General features: G+C 44.4%; 1 protein-coding gene across 26 annotated transcripts in view; it reads right to left on the bottom strand.

Moving 5' to 3' along the window:
- CLASP2 (cytoplasmic linker associated protein 2) overlaps positions 1–21,641 on the bottom strand; it is a 2,039,150-nt gene that overhangs the window by 878,157 nt on the left and 1,139,352 nt on the right. For 13 of the 26 annotated variants that reach the window (XM_078688301.1, XM_078688302.1, XM_078688307.1 and 10 more), the window contains 3 exons: positions 11,461–11,519; positions 8,305–8,475; positions 3,941–3,964 (listed from right to left, as the gene is read on the bottom strand). In XM_078688301.1, coding sequence (XP_078544427.1) covers positions 3,941–3,964; positions 8,305–8,475; positions 11,461–11,519 — 254 coding nt within the window. The remainder of the gene's footprint in view (positions 1–3,940; positions 3,965–8,304; positions 8,476–11,460; positions 11,520–21,641) is intronic. The other 13 variants (XM_078688311.1, XM_078688313.1, XM_078688303.1 and 10 more) reach the window with 2 other exon arrangements.

Below are 21,641 nucleotides of genomic sequence, written 5' to 3'. Positions count from 1 at the left end.
TGCCTGCCACTGTGGGTTGGTGAAGATCTGTTTCCCTGTCCGCTGCTGCGCAGTACTTGTCTGGCAATAAATCTCTACTTTAAACTACAACTTGACCTGCGTCATTACTACAAAGTTCTGTGCTTTAAACAGGCTTAAAAATATCAACTTTCATTTTATTAAAATCCATGCATATTTGTTTTTCAGTGACAAATTCTTAAGCGATATATAACTGGACATCGCCCCGTTTCCCCCCCCCCACACACACACACACATAGGTATCGACGTGAGTGCTGGAAACAGGGAGTGCCGTGGAGCAATTCTGACATGTAAGGCTTGGATGAGCAGTATAAATACCTGGAGACATCCTCTAAATAGTGCGGTTATAACCTCGTAACATTAAACAGCAAAGCTGGGCCTGCTGCATCAGCTGAGTCTCTGCTGGGAACAGGGTGTGGGGCCCTGGTGCGTTTATCTCCCTTCCTGCCAGCATCCCACTGTTTGTTCCGGGGTAATCTCTCCTGCTCTGCTCCCCCATCCCCGCCCTCTCCCAATGGGCAGTTTTAGATCAACGCGGAGGCCAAGTCACATCCAAGGCTGCTCCCCAGTTTGTATGTCTCTAAGCTCCAACAACCGAGGCACATTCGAGAACGGAGATATAACCAAGATCACACAGTTTTAGATCAAGGGGGATACCAGCGTGAATCATAATCGTGTTTAGCCGTGCAGCTGGCATTTTTGGGTCTTGATATCTCCGCATGGTGCCATGTTCCACGGAAGTCCTCAGAATGTTTTGTCTAAAGAGCCAAATCGGCGAATCCAGCAGCAGACCACCCTGTCCGTCTCAAACGTCTCCTTGACAATCGCTCTTTGGGCGGTTAAAGCCCACCTCTAACTCTCATGATCACAGCAGACCTAACAAACCAAACAACTTTCTTTGGGATCATTTGTCGATTGATATCTGTGAGTGCAGATCATTTAAAAACATCTCACGGTTTATATACCGTTATGTGACGAAAAATACCCGCCTTTCGCCCGGTGCGTTTATTTAATTGAGGCCGGTGGATGGATAACAAGCGCTCGCCATGCCGTATACTTTCTCTTTTTCTGCCGTCCCACTTGGACGGCCTCGCTTGCTTTCCTTCTGAAGTAAAAGGTTTCTTATCTTTATGGGGCCATGTGTTTAGCCCCATAAAGATAAGAAACCTTTTACTTCAGAAGGAAAGCAGGCGAGGCCGTCCAAGTGGGACGGCAGAAAAAGAGAAAAGTCTACGTCAGACAAAACTCTTTCCCAATGGCTGGCCATGGGAAAGAGGGGCGGGGCTTAAAGCCCAATACTCAAAGCTCCTCAAAAACATAAAATCTCACCAGCGAGACTGCGCATGTGTGCAGCCCACGCAGGTGAGACCAAAAAATGGTCACCCCACAAATACACTATGTCAGATTACAACACACCAAATCAGCGTGTAAACCAGTTTCCACTTAGTTTCAAAATGGATGCGAGTTCCGGACATGTTACTAAAGAGACCCTCCATAGAAAGGAGGGACCAACATCTGTGAAACCACTGACTAAGTGGAGTCTCTGCTTTTTTCCAGCTATCTTCAATTGTTAGGTTGGTGGCACCTAAGCACTGTAACAGCATATGTCACCCACCCTTCAACATGGAATCAACTGAAGGGGCCTTCAACCCTATTAGCAGCACCTTTGGTGAAAAAGGCAGCTGGAATCATAATATCCCCCTCAATGTGTCTGCAACGTTTTCCCTGAATGGTTTAATTTGGGACAGAGCCACCAAATGTGTAGTGCATCTCCAATCACCCCACACCTTCTCCAACAGTTAGGACTAGCAGTGAGATACATATGGTGTCGATGAGAAGAGGTGTAAGGCCACCCAAACCTGACCCTATAATGTATTTCTCAGCCTTGAATAGATGTGCAAGATGAGTGAATTTCACACCCATGCCTTTCCTACTGCTTCTGCGTAACCTGCATTTCTATTAAGCACTCTTATGACTGGTTTTGTTTCCCGGCCCTGTGGGATCTTGTGGGAGAGCAGGATATGGTACAGATTAGAAATAATACCCCTAGTGCAAATAAATTAAGGAAATATAATTTTGTACCGATTTTGAACCCTTATGACTGCTTGCCAGACCTTGGGATTCAGCAAACAGTGACGGAGCTGAACATAACAGACATTCGTTTTTCAATAAACAGAATTCTGCCCTATATCGCAGAAAGGATTTCGGGGAGGAAGCACTCAACATATCCAACATCTAGCAACCACCCTATTGCCAAGCCCTAAAAGTAGACCCACCCCATGCAGGAGAGAAGGCATCATTCTAGTGTATAGATTTATACATCATCAACCATCTGGCCGACACAAAGGAGTCCCTAGACATCAGCGTTGTGTCTACAAGTGTATTAAAGTATGCATTACAAGGTCTATGTTGTTTCTCCAACCAAATTGGATCCCATATGGCCTCCAGTATAGACTTTATCCTTTGGTCTCTCTTTTGAACTTGGCAGGGTAAAAGACAGATGGTGTCTTATGCTGCGAAGGATTTTGAGTTGGTTGGATTTCCCGTTTCGGGGACTAAGCTAGAAGTACAAGTATGTGGTGGTGCCAAGAACAACAGAGACTTTAGAATGGAGTCCTATTGCTGGAATAGTTGCGAAACCAGGATGCTGCTGCTTCTTTTTATGTGCTTGTGGCAATTCTCCTTGGAAGACCTGGGAGGAATGGCACTAAGAACTAGGCCAGAAATGTAATTGAGGTCGAATATCATCATGCACCCCAGCTATGAAAATCTTACCCTCCTATTCCTTAATGGCCTTGGGATGCATACTGAGGAAAGTGGCACACAACCTTGTGTCGTGCTCAGATCCCAGGCACCACAAACTAATGTCATGGGAGTCCGTGATAAAGAGCTAACCCTCACAATTCCTACAGCGTTTCAAACAAACATTTGGGAGGAGACTTCCCAAGCACTGCACCAATTTTGCGTGAGAACATTTCTCACAGCAAGAGAGTGTATTTTGTATCAAAGTGTGTGGGGAAAATAGGAACAAACATCAGGGTGCCAGGATGGGCACTTTATGGTACCAGTGTACCACAGCATAGTATACTGCACTGACATGGTGCCAGCGCACCCTAACGGTGTGGAAAAGTTGTTGAAGGTAAGCAGATCCAGTATGGTGACTGGGACATTCAAGAGGTGAGGAATGTGCAGGTGGATGTATCCATCAAAACAGCTCCAATTTGGGCTGTCTGGATTTTACTACCTCTACTCCTGGATTAGCCAGTACAATAGTCTGTTGCCAGATTAGACAAATATTTTTTTCTTATTACTGCACGTTTTGCCAGATTCCATTTTTGCTTATGATTATAATATGCATTTTCTATTCACAGACCGTTCTGGTCCACTTCCCATTTCACTCCCCCACCTCTTTGATATACATCAGTCTATTTTTATACTGTAATAAGTAGTCAACCTCAGGCACCCCTCTCGAGATATCCACGTTTGACAAACACATTTCCAATCACAGAGCAAAAAGCAGTGGCTAGTAACGGCGCAGTATAAAGCTTTTTTTAGAATATTCATAATTTCCATTTATTTAGAAGCTGCTTTTGCTTGTCATGAATGTCAGTGTGCTGCTTAAGACAATCTTTTGACAGAATACATTACAAACTGGGAAAGCTCCAATGATCATTTGGTCAGCAAATGCAGCACGGGTTAATGATCTGTCACAATACATGGTAGTGGGCATAAAACATAAAAAGAAAGCTTAACCAAACTCATTTATCAATGAGTGTAGTAAGCTGCAATTTTTGAAACACACACACAAAACGATATCTAGTGGACAGCATAAGCAGCAACAATGGGAAAGTGTCACCTGGAAATAAACCCATGTACAAAGTATGCCACTTGGGTTATGAAAAGACAGAAAAGATGTTCTTACCATCCATCTTGTCGGAAGTATCCTCTTTGGAGTTAGAGCAGGTAGAGAATAGGAAAGACTTTCATGTTAGACTAAAGGTGTTCACAGCACAAAAACAATCATTCAAGAAAACAAGTGTGTAAATATTTATAACAAACATGACAAATTGACAAACAAAAAAATGACAAACATGCACTATAGTGGTTCAGACAGATGATTTGTGGTTATAGAACGGCTCGTCAAAGCTGTTCTTTAGAGGATAAAAATAGTATGGCCAGATTTCCAATATAAAGCCCTTTATAGCAGATTTAGGAAAAACACAAATAAATGTCACATTATGGGATGTGTTGTGGGAAACATGTCAATGTACAACTGGTCAAGAGTTTTTGTCACATTTTCTGTTATCTTCAGCAACCATACACTTCATTCCACTTTTTGTGGAATACTCTAGATAACAAATGCATTCCTCCATTATGTTGAGATCCATTAAACCTACTTGTTTTGGTTCATGCACAAAATAAACAATGTTTCCAGGCATATTTTGGGAGGGTTAATAAGGCATTTGTCAACACGACACCACAGATTTACTCAACAAACTACAAGGCCCACCCACAAATTTAGCATTTCTACAATCCATAGTATTTTTAGTGAATTTTAACTCTCTTATTAACAAATGCTTTGAGGAGGTGATTGGCTGTATTTTGAATCAGCTGCATTAAACAGACTTACAATGGTAAAAAAAGCTAGTTAGTTTAACTAACGGTGCATTGAAAATGACCAACTAGTTTGTAACATGCTTGATGTGCTTCTGGTCACTTTATTATAAATGGGCAAAAGGGAGAGCAGTATGCACATAAAATTAATCACAGTCTCTCATACTTATTTTAAAAACCTCCTGAGTTTCTTGTCACTTTGATGGTAACAGTCTCTGAAGTTCATGCAAGTCACCCCTGGAATTATATTTTCTTCACAGCTTTTCTGCTTAACTGCCCATGCCCTCTAACTACCATGGCCACTTCTAGCTAGCTAGCCCTCATATTCTTTCTAAGTAACAAAATCATTCCATAGGATGTGCAAGTTTAAAGAGTGATTTGAACAAACAGTGGAGCTTACTTCCATTAGGTTTCACGGCTGAGCTAGTCTGGCCTCTTCTACTTCGAAATAGCTGACACTCTTTGTTCTTCAGGGTAAGATAATAATCACATGGAGATTTTCAGTTTAGTGAGGGACTTGAGGAGGAAGGCGACTTTATAAAGAGTTTGATTAGATTGGTCTCAGAGGCAAAGGTCTGGCTGGAATAAAGTAAACATTATGATGAAAGTCTCAAAAAGTCAAAATATTCAGATTTTAGAACAGTATATGGAGCCTAAAGGCAGGTACACACTTTTCTCCATTTTTCATGAGGCACATCAGTTTCTGGCTTCTAGCATTTAGAATTACATAATCACTGGAGATCTATCCAGGTGTCATTGTCTCCAAAAAAAAGAGAGAGGGTAGAGTTTTCATTTAAGCAGCCAGCCTTCTGAAGTCTGTAGATAAAAACGTATAGTTCCGAGTTTTGAATACTTCATAAATGTAAAAGTTATACAAATATATCCCTTTCTATACATCCGAAGGGTCCAAACAAGAGTCTGGGATTCAACTTATTGGTTGCTAAGCAAAGCTGTTTTTTATTTTCCAAGGTTCAATTTACAGTAGAGTAAGTACTCTTAATAAACTAAGGTACTCTGTACTAGTCATACTATTCCTTGCTTCAATTAGGCACTTATTTTGTGCTTTAGTATTTCAGGGTCAGGCTGCTGTTCTGAGTTCTAGCCTTTCAAGGTTGTATATGGTGAGCTAAAAATTTGATTTTGCCCATTAAGGGCGGAGGCCCCTATAGCTTACTTTGGTGTCTCTCAAACCATTTATCCATGATTACTTTTTGATCTCCATTAACCACCATGACTCTTAGTTTATAAATCATGTATGCTCTTTCTAGATACTTGTTTCACACTTGTCACCCTTCCAAGAACCAAGATTATCTTCACCCCCACTGCCAGACACTATTGAACAATCTTGTATTTATAAGGGCAATAGGGTATGTTATACCCTTAACCCCCCTCCCCAAACTAGGGTTTCTCCTCTCTAACAAGAAAAGGAAATCAGGGACTAGCTGCTAACTGAGAAAACCTTTTCAGTTGCTCGCCTAAGTGGTTGCAACTTGTTTAATTCACGCTTTGCTGCTTGCTGTGTGGTGGATCACAAAAACAACATTTGTAACCTAGGTCTGTTTCTATCAGGCTGAGGTATTTTGGTTCTTCCATGATTACATTTTATCTCTTTTGTCAGCATCACTGACATGTTCAGCATAAAGTCTGTGTGAAAAAAGAAACACCATGGACATAATTTGTTTTGAAAATGCCTTTAATCTAGTACTGTAAGAATGTTTAAAAAAGAAAACATTACTTACCTTTGGTAAAAATCTTTCTTGTGGATAATCTTATCTACCTACAGACTAATCTCTTAAATATCCCAGGTGACAGACTGGAGCCAAAAACCTAAAATATACCTATCCACCACTGGTAGGGGAATCTAGCTTCATCACCACTCTGGAAGTTACTTTGGGGTGACAAGGAAAGACTCCATAAATTACAGGAGTGCAGCAATCTAACTTGGAACTCTAGTAATTGGGATTAAGGCAATACTTCAGAACAGGGAGGTGGGCGTGATCCCTCAGGAGTTTGTAGGAATTAATGGACCTTAAGGCAAGACTGGTACAATAAAACACACGTTTTGCAAATGTGCCATTCTTTTGGACACTAAACTAATTAGGGTTTAGGTGGCTGGAGGATACTGGGACAACCAACTTCTTAGGGGAGTAGAAAGTAATGGTCTCCAAGGGCAGGCCTATGTTTTCTCACCACTAAATTATTTACTAAAGAGAAAGATCCCGGTTTTGCCTAGGACCCCATCAGAACATCAATAAGGGCCTCAAGGGTAGATATGGGCATTGGATGGTCTGCGCAGGATTAAGAACCTCAGTTAAAACAGTTGCCATTATTTACTGCATAGGAGGGCGGGGGGGGGAGTCTTAAATAGCCACAGCTTGGTATGCAGAGTATAACCCAGTGTCTATGTGTCAAGATCAATGGCATCCTGAAGGTTTTAAAATAGGTCCCCTTCATCACATCAATCACCTAGTGTTAAGTTTCTTGGTTAGAACGGGCATAATATCAAAGGTTAACGGATAGGGGCTGAGCTTCAGAGTCTGATATCCGGCATTGATGACATTGGTGCCAGCATCAAGGCTGCAGCTGTTGGACTGTACCAACCCCCTTAAAAAAACCTCCTAAAGTTTCAAAACAGTTGCAAATTCTTTGGCAGGAACTTAAGTCGGAGAGACGTGGCAGTGGTTACCCCAGCCTTAAATCGATCCAAAGCTGCCTTTAAATGGCATATCCATCAGTGTAGTGTGGAGATCTCCTGAGAAACATGTAGATCACAGTCAGGCATGACAGTGCAGAAATACAGAGGAATCCTTAGCACTGACCTCTGAATCGGCTGTGTGCATACCTGCTCTGCTGATATATCTGGACAAGTCCTGACCATTCCTGGCAACCTACGCAAAATTATCTCTCAGATGTCTGGAAGGTTGGTAATAATAATGGCTTCTACTTTCCACAAGGCAGGGATGCAGAGGTTTAGAAGACAGTTGGCTCAGTTGGAAGCAATGCCAGGCTGCCTGTCAGGAACATATTTAACCAATTTAGTTTTTAGATGTGGTCTGGCGGGTGGGTAGTCAAGAACCCGGGTTGAGTTTGTTGGTGGAGGAAGCTTGTGCCACAAGACATTTCGATGATGTGTGGATTGTAAGAAAGGCCAGGTCCCCTTGAGCTGGCCTGTAACATCTAGCCACTGTTCTGTTTACCACCAGGGAGGTGGTCAGTTTCACCAAGGCACCCTTCACAGATTCTAGAAGAGACTCATTAAATGTCAGTGGTTTCTGGATCCAGACTGGTACTTGAGACACTCAAAGATGTGAGGAATTTTAGATAAGGTGTCATTGTGGTACATTTAGGGAGAAACATAACAACTGATGATTTTGTTAGAGTCAAATGTTGCAAACCAATCTTTTGCTGCTGCTGTTCAGGAACTGCATGAGTTAGTGATTTTCATCATTTTTATTATAATGATCCCTCCAGACAATCATATACAAGCAACAGAATAAAAAGTACAAAGTGTTAAGCTATCTTATTTCTTTGAAGATGATTTCAATCATTAATTTAATTGCCTACTGGCAACACGAAGAAAACAGTCGATAAAGATCTTCTTTCAGTGATGGGCCGAACTAAAGGCAAATAATGTGCAACTCCTTTTAAATAACACAGCCTGAGCGGTCTCACCTAGCGACGCATAAGATCCTGGAGGGAGAGCGGATGTTAGGCGCCCAGCTATGGTTGGCTGTCCCCCAACATGTCTCACTTTGGCACTTGTTGCAGCATTAACATCAATATCACTCCGGGATCGCTGCAGCGTTCCTGGACTTGGAGCGGTCTTGCTGCTACTTCCAGCCACTAATAGGGAATATAAAGTTAAAAATGCCAACCAGTCAACAAAATATCCAATTACTTTCAACTAAAAGCTATTGTGCAAATTATTGGAGCACAAGATGCATGAAGCAACTTGAATTTAAGATAATCTAACTGATTAAATGCTTAACAATTTACAGGTGTTGCACTGCATTTTGTTGAAGTACAATGTGTTAGTTGAGCAACCCTTTTATGAAATTCATTTTCATTTCATTATAAAGGAATCCATCTAATCACTAGAGTATAAAACAAGTGATTTCATTCCTTAGACTTCCAGTTTTAAGAAGTTGATTATATTGGGTTTCAGCTAAGAAGCTAAAACACCTGAGATTCATGGCACAGAGGAAGTTAGTAATCAAAAGGTGTTAAGGCCACTAAACATTTCAAAAGCTTCAAAGAACATAGAGGAGTTAGTAATCTAAAGGAGTTAGATTATTAGGCATTTCAAAACTTTGAAAATCTAAAAATAAAGGCATTTAATTAACTCTGCCATGAACATCAATGGAGTGGTACAGGCATTCTTTCTGTGAGTCGAGGTCGGATAGGTAGTCATGGAATCCTCTTTTGTTGCATTCACGTGTTTGACAAAGATTTTGGATATATCCATCCAAATGTGTTGTGCAATCATTTTGTTAATGTTGCCACCAATAAATGATTCAACAAAAATAATGCTTTCAAGCTGAAAATACATATTATGCAATAAAAACTCATACTTCTTACTTTTGGTAACAACTGCACTAAAGTGTAAATAATTCACAATGTGCGTGAATTGCACCAGTCAGAATGCCAAATCCACATTTAAGGTCAGACATGCAGTTCCTTAGTCTTATGTACTTCTGGGCACATAAGTCCTGCATCGCCCTACACGACGCACCCCTCATTTCCTTAATATTGGGCAAATAATATTGGGCTACTGCTCTAGGGATGGAGGTGGGCAAATGTGGACAGAGAATATTTATGACTAAGAATTCGGAAGTAAGTTGTGTTCCTGTACAGTGAATGCACTCTACTCCCAATGTGCTGTATGGCTGCAGAGCTGAAAGGTTCAGGGCAAAAATGTGGGGTATTGCTAGATACTGGAAAGGGTACTTAGCAGGAACTCATCTGCGCTGTGGCGTTATTACGCTGTTAAAGATCCACATGCCAGAATGGATTGTTAAGGTATATATACATATACACCTCAGGACCAAGGACGGTGTTAGATGTTTACCACAACTTGTGGTATGCTCAACAACACATTGACTCAGAGGTCTTTTCCATGTTTGAAAACCTGTTTGACACAGAAAAAAAAAATCACAAAGGGCCTCTGAAAAATGCAGATTGCTTGGTTGCTGCTTTATAGCATCTCCCTCGGGTATACTTCTACAACCCAAAACCGGTCCCAGGATCCTTGTTTCCGGTCCAGGGAAGACCTGGCTTGGCAGTTCGGGCGGGACTGTTCCCATAAGGAACAGGGTCAAGACTGATTTGCATATGGCTGGGTCTGAACTGGGGTGGCACAGTGAGCTAAAGAATGATGATGGATTCAACCCAGATCTGTGACTGAGGGAGACTGTCTGAAAAGTTTCAGCGTTCCGTCATCATCTCCTTGTGTTTGCATACTTCTAGTAACTACATTTAGCCCTCTATTTACAACATAGAAAAAATATATACACTTGCTAATATGCAAACTTTGGGCCAAACACAAGAACCTGTATCTGTGTATGTACGTGGAGGAACATTTTTCATACAAGGAGGTGAGCGACCAAAGAGAACAAATTGGGAAGGAAGTTGGTAGCCAACAATACTCATGCCAAAAGAGAACAATCAAACATGGCAATTAGGGGATGGACTTGTCAAGCGACCGAATTTCACAGTACATCGAGTCTTCAAGAATGACCAATAAATATTATCCACTGTCATTAAATGAATGAGAAGTCTTATTTATTTTGTAGATCTAAAAAAACTGGTTAGCTATTTAGGAGGGTTGATGATCCCCAGCCTAATAGCCTTTGAGGAACAAAAACAGCTCCTTCAAAAGGATCTACTCATCCTTAGGTGCCTAGGGAAGAGATTACAGAAGATGAGCACGCAGGCTTTATGGGGGCAGCACAAGACATGCCTGTAGAAGTGTATGGGTTGAGTATTCACATTTGCCATAGCAAAGCACTTCAGTTACTTCCTATGCCAGGGAGGACACACTGCACATAGAAAGGTAGGGGATTCTTCAGAGTTATATATTAACTAAAATGTCTAAGTTGAGAGAAAATAATCCGTATGGGGTGGTATCTGCCCTTGGAGAGAGAAAAAAAGATCAGAGAAAGAACTTGCAAGTCAAAATGGGGTGTAATTCCAGAGCAAAAAAAAAAAGCGGTGCTGTGGGGTGATCAGCCATGGATACAGCTTTAAATTCCAAAGAATAGGCACTCCTGTGACAAAGACCAGGTTGCACACACTAGGCACTGAGGAAGACTGTGCATTCTAGAAAAACAAAATAATTAACTTTCTCAAAATGTTGTGCCAAATAAGTCTGTGAGTACATTATTTAACAAAGGGAAACTGGAAGGGTGATGCACAAATGGAACATGCAGATGGTGGGGCTGGTGAAGGATGATGTTGTTAAACATGGCACTCTGGCCTTGGTACCTGCTTATTTCACACATTTATCAGTACAGGAGAGCGGTACCATTACTTTTAACCCACTGGAAATTGAAGGGAAATGTGCAGTGCTATTATCAATAGTTAACAGTTGTTAACATGATAGGAGTTTCAAGTTACTCTGTGTTCAAAGCCTGTAATCTATTGGCAAGAGCTTATCTGTATCACACATGTCAAGCACTTAACTCACAAAAGATAAATGTTGTTTAAGATAAAACCATATGTGATGCAAGAAAAGGAGGATGATTGCCCAGATGTTCTTCAGTCAACTGTCATCCTTCACCATATTAAACTATATTCAGGAAGCAACACAGAACACATGTGAATGTATACCTCTTCCTGGTATATTGGCAGGACTGCTTGACGACCATTTTGAAGAAGAGAAAGGACGGCTGCAAAAAACATAACATAACAATGATCAATATATGCAGATACTTTTAAAGTTTTGAAACATCCCACCCAATACATGCACACACAAAAAAGATAGCATTTGATATTTTCAACAGTAGACTTGCTGTATCTGTAATTTATTGTCTTAAATTGCACATCAAAAGTTGTTTTAAAAATAGAGAATGTACTGCTAAACCAGAGCACTGTACAGAGAGACATTTGGGATTCAAAATGCATTCAGCCAATCTCAGTGTGTGTACAGCACCATTGCTTTTGAATTCATTTTTTAAATTTGCAGATACCCAAAAATTTGATGGAGAATGGGATTTTTTCATGTGTAACAAGATCTAGGTTTTATGGGCGGGATCCAGATTACAGTTCATACACGTTTTCAGCATACTTAATGACAGTCATGCTTCGGAAAACTTTCATTTTTTTTAAGCTGTCCCTTTTAAGGTCTCGCCTAGCGATGCAGCGCGAAAGCGTTGTCGCCAGCGAGATCTATTGTTAGCGACTTGCCTCTCAAGTGGTACAGACCGGGGCACGCGCAGGGTTTTGGCGATTGTGGTCTGTGGACACGCACGTACAGCCACGCGCACATCTCCTGTCCCGCTTCCCACAGGCAAGCCAGCATTTAGTGTCATTTTCGCCCCATCGTTGGAGCGGCCCGCAATGGCAGGTCCGCTCAGCAAATAAACACAAATGGAGAATTCCCCATTCACCCGGTCTGCAGGGGGCATCCTCTTGAACGGTGGCTGGCTGCGGCCGGAGCACTCCAGCTCCTCTACAGTTCTGGCTGCACAACGCGGGGCTCTCTCCATAGTAATGGGAGCCCTGCAATGCTATGTGCCGCTCTTCACGGCTTCAGCCCCCGCACTTCCTCTGTGGTGCCGGGGCTCTCTTTCAGCACGGGAGCCCAGGAAGGGGACAGGCGCTTCCTGCACCAGCCGCAGGGCACGCGAAAGTGGCAGATAACGCGCATGCGCGGGCAGCCCTCACCCTCCCAGGGCCGGATGTGAAGCTGCTTTCTGTTTTGCTTGTTAGCTCAGGAGACTAGACTTTTAGCCTCAACAAGTTAACGTTTTCAAACGAGCTAGAGAGCTTTGCAGATGAGTTTAGGTGTGTATTTGCAAGCTGTTGAATTTTGTTTAAAAGCAGTTTCACCATTTCTATATATGTTTTCAAAGTAGTTTCAGGGTGCAGGTTACCTTCCTCAATTAATATTGGTGATATACATGCTGTCTCTCGCGCCTTACTGTTTACTCAGGTGATCGTATTTAAAAATATGGGCAACTTTTTTTTCCTCACTCGTGCAGTGCCTGTCTCTTCCTGCACTCGTGTCTGCGCCTTACTGTTTGCTCAGGTGATCGTATTTCAAAATATGGGCAACTTTTTTCCCCTCACTCATGCAGAGCCTGTCTCTTCCTGCACTCGTGTCTGTGTCTTCCTGCCCCAGTGTATGTTTCTTTCTGCCCAACTGTCGATGTCTTCCTGCCACAGTGTCCATGTCTTCCTGCCACAGTGTCCATGTCTTCCTGCCCCATTGTCCATGTCTTCCTGCCCCATTGTCCATATCTTCCTGCCCCATTGTCCATATCTTCCTGCCCCAGTGTCCCTATCTGCCCGTCCCAGTGTCCATGGCTTCCTGTCCCAGCGTCCAGGACTACCTGTCCCAGCGTCCAGGACTCCCTGTCCCAGCGTCTAGGACTCCCTGTCCCAGCGTCTAGGACTCCCTGTCCCAGCGTCTAGGACTCCCTGTCCCAGCGTCTAGGACTCCCTGTCCCAGCGTCTAGGACTCCCTGTCCCAGCGTCTAGGACTCCCTGTCCCAGCGTCTAGGACTCCCTGTCCCAGCGTCTAGGACTCCCTGTCCCAGCGTCTAGGACTCCCTGTCCCAGCGTCTAGGACTCCCTGTCCCAGCGTCTAGGACTCCCTGTCCCAGCGTCTAGGACTCCCTGTCCCAGCGTCTAGGACTCCCTGTCCCAGCGTCTAGGACTCCCTGTCCCAGCGTCTAGGACTCCCTGTCCCAGCGTCTAGGACTCCCTGTCCCAGCGTCTAGGACTCCCTGTCCCAGCGTCTAGGACTCCCTGTCCCAGCGTCTAGGACTCCCTGTCCCAGCGTCTAGGACTCCCTGTCCCAGCGTCTAGGACTCCCTGTCCCAGCGTCCATGTCCCAGTGTATTTCGGCTTAGCACACCTAGTTTTAGTTTCGCACCCAACAGGTATTCAAAAGCCACACCGTCTTCCGCCTCTGAGCGAAAACCTTATGTTTCCGGAAGGACCGGCAGATGAAAAGGGGGGAAATGAAGAGGAAAGATGCGTAATTATTTACAGTTTTATGAACCCCAGCGTCCCTTAATATTCATTATTTAAAACAGCAGCAATTACAAATTGATCTGCCTTTTAGAGCTACCAACCCACCTTATCGCTGCCAAATTAGGCGGGGATCATTCGCCACAATAGAGTGCCCCCCCCCCCGAACGGTAAATCACGCGTGCAGGGACGGGTCCAGATTAACGTCAGAAGTAAATCTGCATGCCACCTCCTTCGCCACCCCCTAGCCGCCGTCCCCCTCCATCACACACCGGCCTAGCGACACGTCATTTTCTCTTAGGTGTTGTACATTATGGCCTGTTTGCTTTTCAATGGAGCCAGTGAAGCAAAAAGTGGGCGGCCCCTCTGTGAATAATTGCATATGCAGTACCATCTGCCTGTGCCGCCTTATTGGCAAAGGGCTACAAGACCAAAGAGGTTGGGTATACATTTAAAATATGGCAAATTCGATTTTCTTCAACCACGGATCTTTCAAAGGTTCAAAGCGGGGTGGGGGCTGGCCAATGTTTGGTGCGGAGGCACCTTCTATGCAGAGGATTTCAATCAGATTCTCTAAGATTCTCATGTGGGATGGTGTTGGGAGATGTCAGGTGGGCTGGGCACAGTCAGAAACACTTTATGAAGTCTGTTGTTAGGCTACTTAACTTGTGATAAATGTTTGTCACTATTCTGTCCGGTTGTGATCAAGATGTTGGAGTTTCGCAGTTTCTTAGTTTTTCACCTTAGTATTGTAACTGTGTGTTCTCTTCTTTATGTGTGTCCGCGTGTGTCTATGTGAGTATATCTGCATATATATGTGTGTGTGTAACTTTGAATGCCTGTATGTGCTTGTCTGTGAGTGCCTGTGTGTGTGGTGTGCGAGCAAGTGATCCTGTTACGGTGCAAGCCGGTTTCTGCGAGTTTCCCTATACAAATGTCTGTATGTGCATGTGTGTACTATGTTTCTGTTTGTCTGTGTTTTGTGTGTGTTTGTATGTGCACACGCGCATGTGATGCTGTCGCTGCGCTGGTCGGTTTCTTTAAGTTTCTTTATGCGAATGTCTGTTTGTGCTGTGTTACTGTGTGTCCTGTGTTACTGTGCGTGAGTATTTTCTGTGCGCGTCACTTTCCTTTTGTTTTAGGTTTTGCTTAGGTGTTGACAGCTGCCATCCCTCTTTACAACCTGTTGGTAGGACAGGAACGGCACGCAGAATTAATGGGATAGTGGAAGTTTGTCAGGTCCCCCCTCCGATGGAATGGCTATGAGAAGGGTAGAGGTTTCCAGTTTTACTGAAGAGCCGAGGGCTGCAGTGCGTGTGTTGTGCAGTAGAGCTTAGAATATGCAGTTTGACAGTAGGGCGCAGTTTGTTTCAATATCACAGTCGGACACTGCTTACTTTGTAAAAACAATAAGTATCAGGGCCCTCGTGAGGAGGTCACTGCAGATTGCACCACCAATTGCCCTTGTCAGCGCTGCCAATAAAAGCACAGCACAACTGTGTGAAGAGCAGCTGCTGTTTGTGCGTTTTATTAACAACTTCTGTTTTTTCCATTGAGATGAAATACCGCCAGTGCACGGGTCCCTTTAATTTGTGACTAACCATGTCTGCCTTGAGGTGAGTTGCTGTCCGTTCAGTATTCAAAGGTGCTTTCATCTGCGTCAGTCGGGGTGTTTGCTCTTTGACCTAATATATCTGAAGTGCCCTTTTTGTTGGTGTTAATGGTGAGGTTCATTGCATTTTGTAAGCTATTAGTATTCTAAATAACAATGCCTTGTATTTATGTTTTAAAACATAAATAGAAGGCATTGTCATTTACAATGCCAATAGCTCAGGCTCTCACGACTGCGAGACCTATTGCAGTGCAAATGCTTGTTAACTATAGTCAACATGAATTGTGTTGGGATGCTAGGAGGTTAATTTAAAAATAAATACATAGAAAATCAAATGGGGTGAAAAAAACAGAAAATGTATGTTTAAATCTCTTTCTTACCTTTCAGGTGTTTATACAATCTCTATGACTAGGTACTCATAGAACATAGGAGTTTGAAGTAAACACAGACTACCATTATGTTTGGAAAGAAGAGCCATAGTTACTCTAAAGTTTCTCTAGCAAGCTCAATATGAAGCAAGTAAAAGGAAAATGCTACTTACCCAGTATGCATCTGTTCTTGGCATATAGAGCTGTAGAGTCAAATGCAATGCATAGATCGCCATCTAGTGTTGGGCCGGATGCTTGCACTTTGTTTTCCTTGAAAAAGTCTTTCCAGTCACAAGGTAGGTGGTGACTCCTTTCGGAGGCATGGGCATCGACTCCATTGTTAGATTGTTTTCCCGCAGAGGGTGATAATGGAGATAGTAGGAGTAGTAAAAGGAGAAGTCCATGAATGCATGTATCTAAATAATATATTACTGCAACAGGTATAGGTACTCGGGGAGGCGGGTGGGCCCATAAGACTCTACAGCTCTATATGCCAAGAACAGATGCATGGGGGTGTGGCTGCGCTGCAGAGTGTAGATCCGCAATCACCAGATCCCTTCCTGATAGCCGCCTCACTAATCAGTTCTCGGAGCGGTGGGTGAGCTGTTGGACTCACTAGGGGTGCTGCTGACCCAAGAACCGACTCTGTGGGCTGCGTACTTGTGAAGATTTTGCCAGCATGGCATACAGCCTCTCGCCGTGAACTGCCGTGCTACAAATCTGGGCGCAGCGAGGCCGTGTATCCAGCCCACACCCAACACAAGGCCACGGTTGGGGCCTGTAGCTGGCGCAGAGCGGGACGTGGCGGTGCAGTGGCTCCGGACGCCGCATAAGTCATCGGTGCATCGCTGTGATTGGCACAACGAAGGTGAGCCACGAGTCCGCTGGTGGCAGAGACGTCGAGAACACTGAGAGTGCGCTGAAATGAGTGCACCCGGAGCGATTAGCAGCCTTTTTCTGCAGTAGTGGTCCGCAATAGCGCATTAGTACAATATATCACGGGAGCAGAGCTGCATACTGCCCGGGACCTGAGACGGGTGCACCCAGAGCCCTCAAGAGGCTGTTTCTGCCACAATTGGCCTCAGTCAAGCATCGGTACATTAATTACTGATGGCAGCGCCGCAAATTATCCTGAACCTACGTCGTCGCAGAGGAGGCGGACGAGTGCTGCAGCGCCCCCGGCAGTGTGTGGGTACCCCGGGTTTGCTTGGCCCGACTAACTGCTGGTGATATAAGGTGGATATCCTGGCCCATTGATAACCATTACCTGCGGCTTTGAGAGACAATGAATGGAGGCTACCCTGGTATATTCTAGAACAACGTGTATATAATCTGTAAAGAACGCCCCATTCACGGGCAGGGTGTTGCGTCCGGGGGCTCGAGTGACGCACAAACTGCATCCACATAGCACGCTATTGACTCAGGAAACACCGTGTGGGGGACCACCCCCCCACCTTGATACTGTTTCAGCGAATTGGACCATTATACTCCCTGATTCCCTAACAAAGTTGGCACAACTGGATACACCCACCTACAGAGGTTGTGGTCTTATTTAGGAGACAGGTGTGGGCCTTATAGAATTGGAAGGGATGTCGGGACCAAAGGGCCTAAAAGTAACTCAGCAGACAAAACTGGATAAATATGCTCACCCTAAGGCCACTGACTTTGAGCATCATTCCAAGGGCAAAATGGTGGCCTGATTGGATGGGGAACACCCTGAGCTCAAGCTGAAAGATGTCATGGATGCTATCTCGGGTGTCCGATCATCTCTAGAGCAGAGAATGGATGCAATTACATCAGAGGTGACACTCATCAGGGCAGACCTGACAAAAATAGGTGAGAAGGTGAAGCAAATCTAGGTCGTCAGCTCTAGCCTTGTCGGAGACACTTCCCAAATATAACAAGATATCATAGACCTGCAGGCCTTCCGAAAGTTCGCAGAGAACAAGCTTGACAACTACGAGGGTCGCACCAGACTAAATAACTTGGGAATTATTGGAGTGCCGGAAAATGTGGAGCGGCCTCCGCTGACCTTTGCGTGGAGCTCCTTATACTTAATCACCTGCAACCTAAAGGACTCTCCCACTTTTTGTGGTCGAAAGGGTGCAGACAGTCCCTGGTGGACAACCGAGGCCTGGTGCACCTCCTCGCCTGATGCTGGCAAAATTGTTGAACTTCAGAGACAGGGATATAATATTACAAAATGACAGGGAGGCCCGCCTCTTTGATGAGAACGTGGAAATCTCCTTTTTCCGGACTTCACCCTAAATGTTCTGAAACAGCGTAGATCATTTCTTGAGGGTTAAGAAAAAACTGCTGGACAAAGGAGTCAAATACGCAATGCTGTTTGCAGCCCGGCTTCGGGTAGAAGCGGAGGGCAAAGTCTGTTTTTTCGATCATCCGGAAGCGGCTGCTGACTGGCTTTAGGGTTGGAGAGGGGCTAGAGAACATAATGATAGATGCGTGGTGGCCCTGCACATGTCCATAGCTGGAACTGTGTAGAGTAAGTAAGGTGCCTAAGACTCGTTTTGAATGATTATCCACATAAACTCCTTTGGCTCACAGGGGTCTACAGAGTCGAACAGAGAAATAGTATTCTGTTAGCAGTGCTATTTATCCTATAGTATCACATTGTTGTAGTCCGACTCCATCCTAGGGGGCCTCAATTGTCCATCGAACAGGGGAGGGGTCGGGTGGTGGAGCTTCTCACCCCCACTATATACTACTTTTAGTTCTAAGTTTGGGCACAGGCACTCTGCATGGTTTGCTTGATGGGCAGTTTAAAGCCCAGAGTGCAGGGGAGCAGGGAGGGGGGAAGTTGGGTTGGGGTAGGGCTGTTTAGACAATTTGTAAAGAAGGTGACGTGGTCTATCCGTAGACATGAGGAATACATGGTTCTCTAATGCTTCAATGAGCACACATTGGGACAAAACCTTTAGACTCATGAGTTGGAACGTTAACAGGCTTGGGGACAAATTAAAACGTTGCATTGTCTTAAAATACATCAAACGACACTCCCCAGATGTTGTACTCCTTCAGGAATCACACCTGGTAGGCAACTCCTGTAAAGCAATGAATAGATGGGGCTATAAACGTGTGGCACACTCTGGCTTCACCATGGGCTCCAGGGGGGGTGGGCATCATGTTCAGAAATTCCTTCCCGTTAGCCATACAGCAAACCTGGATTGATGATAGGCAGATAGGCAGATATGCTGCGGTCTCGGGGAAGTGAGAGGGGTAAACAATTTCACAAACGGCAGTATATGTCCCACAGGGTCTACAGGGTCGAACCTTCAAAGACTTGGGTAGTATTATGCTTGTTTCCCGAAGGCTGCCTTGTCGTGGGTGGAGACCGTAGTGTTGGGATCACTCGACCGCTATCTCCAAAGTGAAATAGGTCTCTCACACGGATAGCTTCCAGACTTCTTCGAGGCACTGGGCCTAGCAGATGCGTGGAGGGAGTACCACCCTGAAAGCATCCAGCATAACTTCCACTCAGGGGCACACAACAGTCTTTCTCGTATTGACTACCGACTGGTTCCTGCATCTCAAATAGGAAATATTCAAGCAATTAGGCACATGGTGCGGGGTATCTCCAACCACTCTCCCATATGGGCTGAACTGGTCCGGAGTAGAAAAAAAAAGGGTGAGGAGGATTGTGCCATTCAACCCCTGGTAACTTCGGAACTCCGTGATCAAAAAAGCACTCCTGCTAACCATTGATAACTAATTTCTGGAAAATGAAAGTTCGGTGCGATCGTCTCAAACCATATGGGAAGCATTTAAAACAGTACTGAGGGGGCTGGTACTCTCACTAATTGCAGGAGCCTGTAAGGAGAAATTAAAGGACCTAATCCACTTAGAGAGCGAAGTCCTTCGTCTGGAGGAGGAGAATGGGGAAGAGGTCACACAGGAGAGATTTCATGCCCTGAAGTTCAAAAGGGGTGAATACAAATCCATTGCTACTGACATGGCCAAAATACTGGGCAGGGACAAAGACAGCAGATTGTATGACTGGGATAAGGCTCGGAAGTTGCTTGCCTGGTTGGACAAGAAAGAGCTGGCAAGTAGACTTGTACCAGAAATATCCGATGAGTTGGGTGGGAAAATAACGGATCCACAAGCAATTGCCAATGAATTTGCGGAGTATTATAGTTCTATATAACTCCTCAATCTCGAAGGCGGACTCACAGGCTCTGCTCTCAGATATACATTCCCCCCCACCCCAGAGGAGAAGAATGTACTAGATAGCGACTTCACAAATGAAAAAATTGCACAGGCGATTAGAAACCTCCAGTCGGGCAAAGCTTTGGGCCCTAATGATCTACCCATCGAACTGTATAAGTTAAAGCCGGACAAATTTGCCCTACACTTACGGGCCATGTTTGAGGAGAACCGATGGCTGCGATGGCTTCCTCTTGACCAAAGGGTAACAACATTGGTTACAATATACAAAGAGGGTGAGCCAAGGGAGAGGTGCTCATCTCATAGCCCTATTGCCTTATTAAGCAAAGAGCCAAAGGTTCCAGCCAAATTTCTGGTGAGTCGCTTGATCCAAGTAATTAGTAATTTGGTGCATCTCCCTGGAGCCATTGGTGGCATGGAACCGCAGGGACCCAGAAATCCGGGGGCTAAAGAGGACTGAAGCATGAGAGGACTTTATCTCTCTGTATGCAGACAATATTCTCCTCTACCTTGCCTCCCCTAAGGCGTCGCTTCATAGAGTACTCAATATATTCACAAACCTTGGGAAATATTGGGGTTATACGACTAATTAAAGCAAGTCCTTAATGTATGTCCTTAGCTGTGATCCTCCTCCCTCGCCCAGGGGATGTCCTATTCAGGTGGCTGGGGTGGGCTTCCAGTACTTGGGAATTTTCATCACAGCACACCCCAGAACCCGTTACGAGAGCAATCTTCTCCCCCCCTGCAGAGACTGAAGCGAGATGTAGCTAATTGGAAGACACTCCCGCTTTCTCTGCTGGGTAGGGCAGCGCTTTTCAAAATGATGTTGCTGCCATGTTTTCTGTATGCATTGTAGAACTTCCCGGATCCGGTCCCAGCATTGTACTTCAAGGAGATAGAGGGACTCCAAAGGGAATTACTTTGCGACGGTAAACCCTGCATAGCCTTGCAAAAACTACTTTTAAGTTGGTATGATGGGGGGGAATCGGACTTCTAGATGTTAAAAAATATTATTGGGCTGCTCATCTAGCAGCAATAAATCATTGTACATATCGCCGCTGGGACAACCCGGGGTACAGAACGGATAAAGGTCTACTGCTGGGTGGCAATTATAACATGGCCCTATACTCCAAGTCCATAAAGTTTCCCCTCACAGGACCAACCAGGCACTCAGTACAGGTTTAGCACGCAGCAAATAGAGGTATGAGGAGGACCAGAAGCTTACGCTGGCTACTCCATTGTGGGATATGGAACAGTTGGGCACTCTGAGGACCTCGAAGGGGTTTAACAAGGGGATCTGATTGAGATCTCAAAGATTGGGGACCTATGGAAAAAGGATGAGGTGGTAACATTAGCTTTTCTCTTCAAAATGAAAGAGAGTACCCTCTGGACCCAAGGGAACTGGGTAGAGTAAAGTAAAAAAAAATATTAGGTATTCCCTGGGTTATGAATTGTTATTCAGAGAGACACGGTGTGTCTACGTGCTCGCAAACTGCTATCACTCGCACATTCATTATTAGTTACCCAATTGTATATTGCATATTGCATCCCATCTAGTAGTAGAACCACAAAGGCATTAATGATTTGGTATGAAACAATTAATTAAAATTCATAGATCTTTTATTCTTAAAAAAGCAAATCAGATTATT

Source organism: Lissotriton helveticus, chromosome 4_1, assembly GCF_964261635.1.
Source record: "Lissotriton helveticus chromosome 4_1, aLisHel1.1, whole genome shotgun sequence".
Classification (NCBI taxonomy): Eukaryota; Metazoa; Chordata; class Amphibia; order Caudata; family Salamandridae; genus Lissotriton; species Lissotriton helveticus.
The sequence above is the reverse complement of the archived record's forward strand: the minus strand, read 5'-3'. Positions and strand labels throughout refer to the sequence as shown.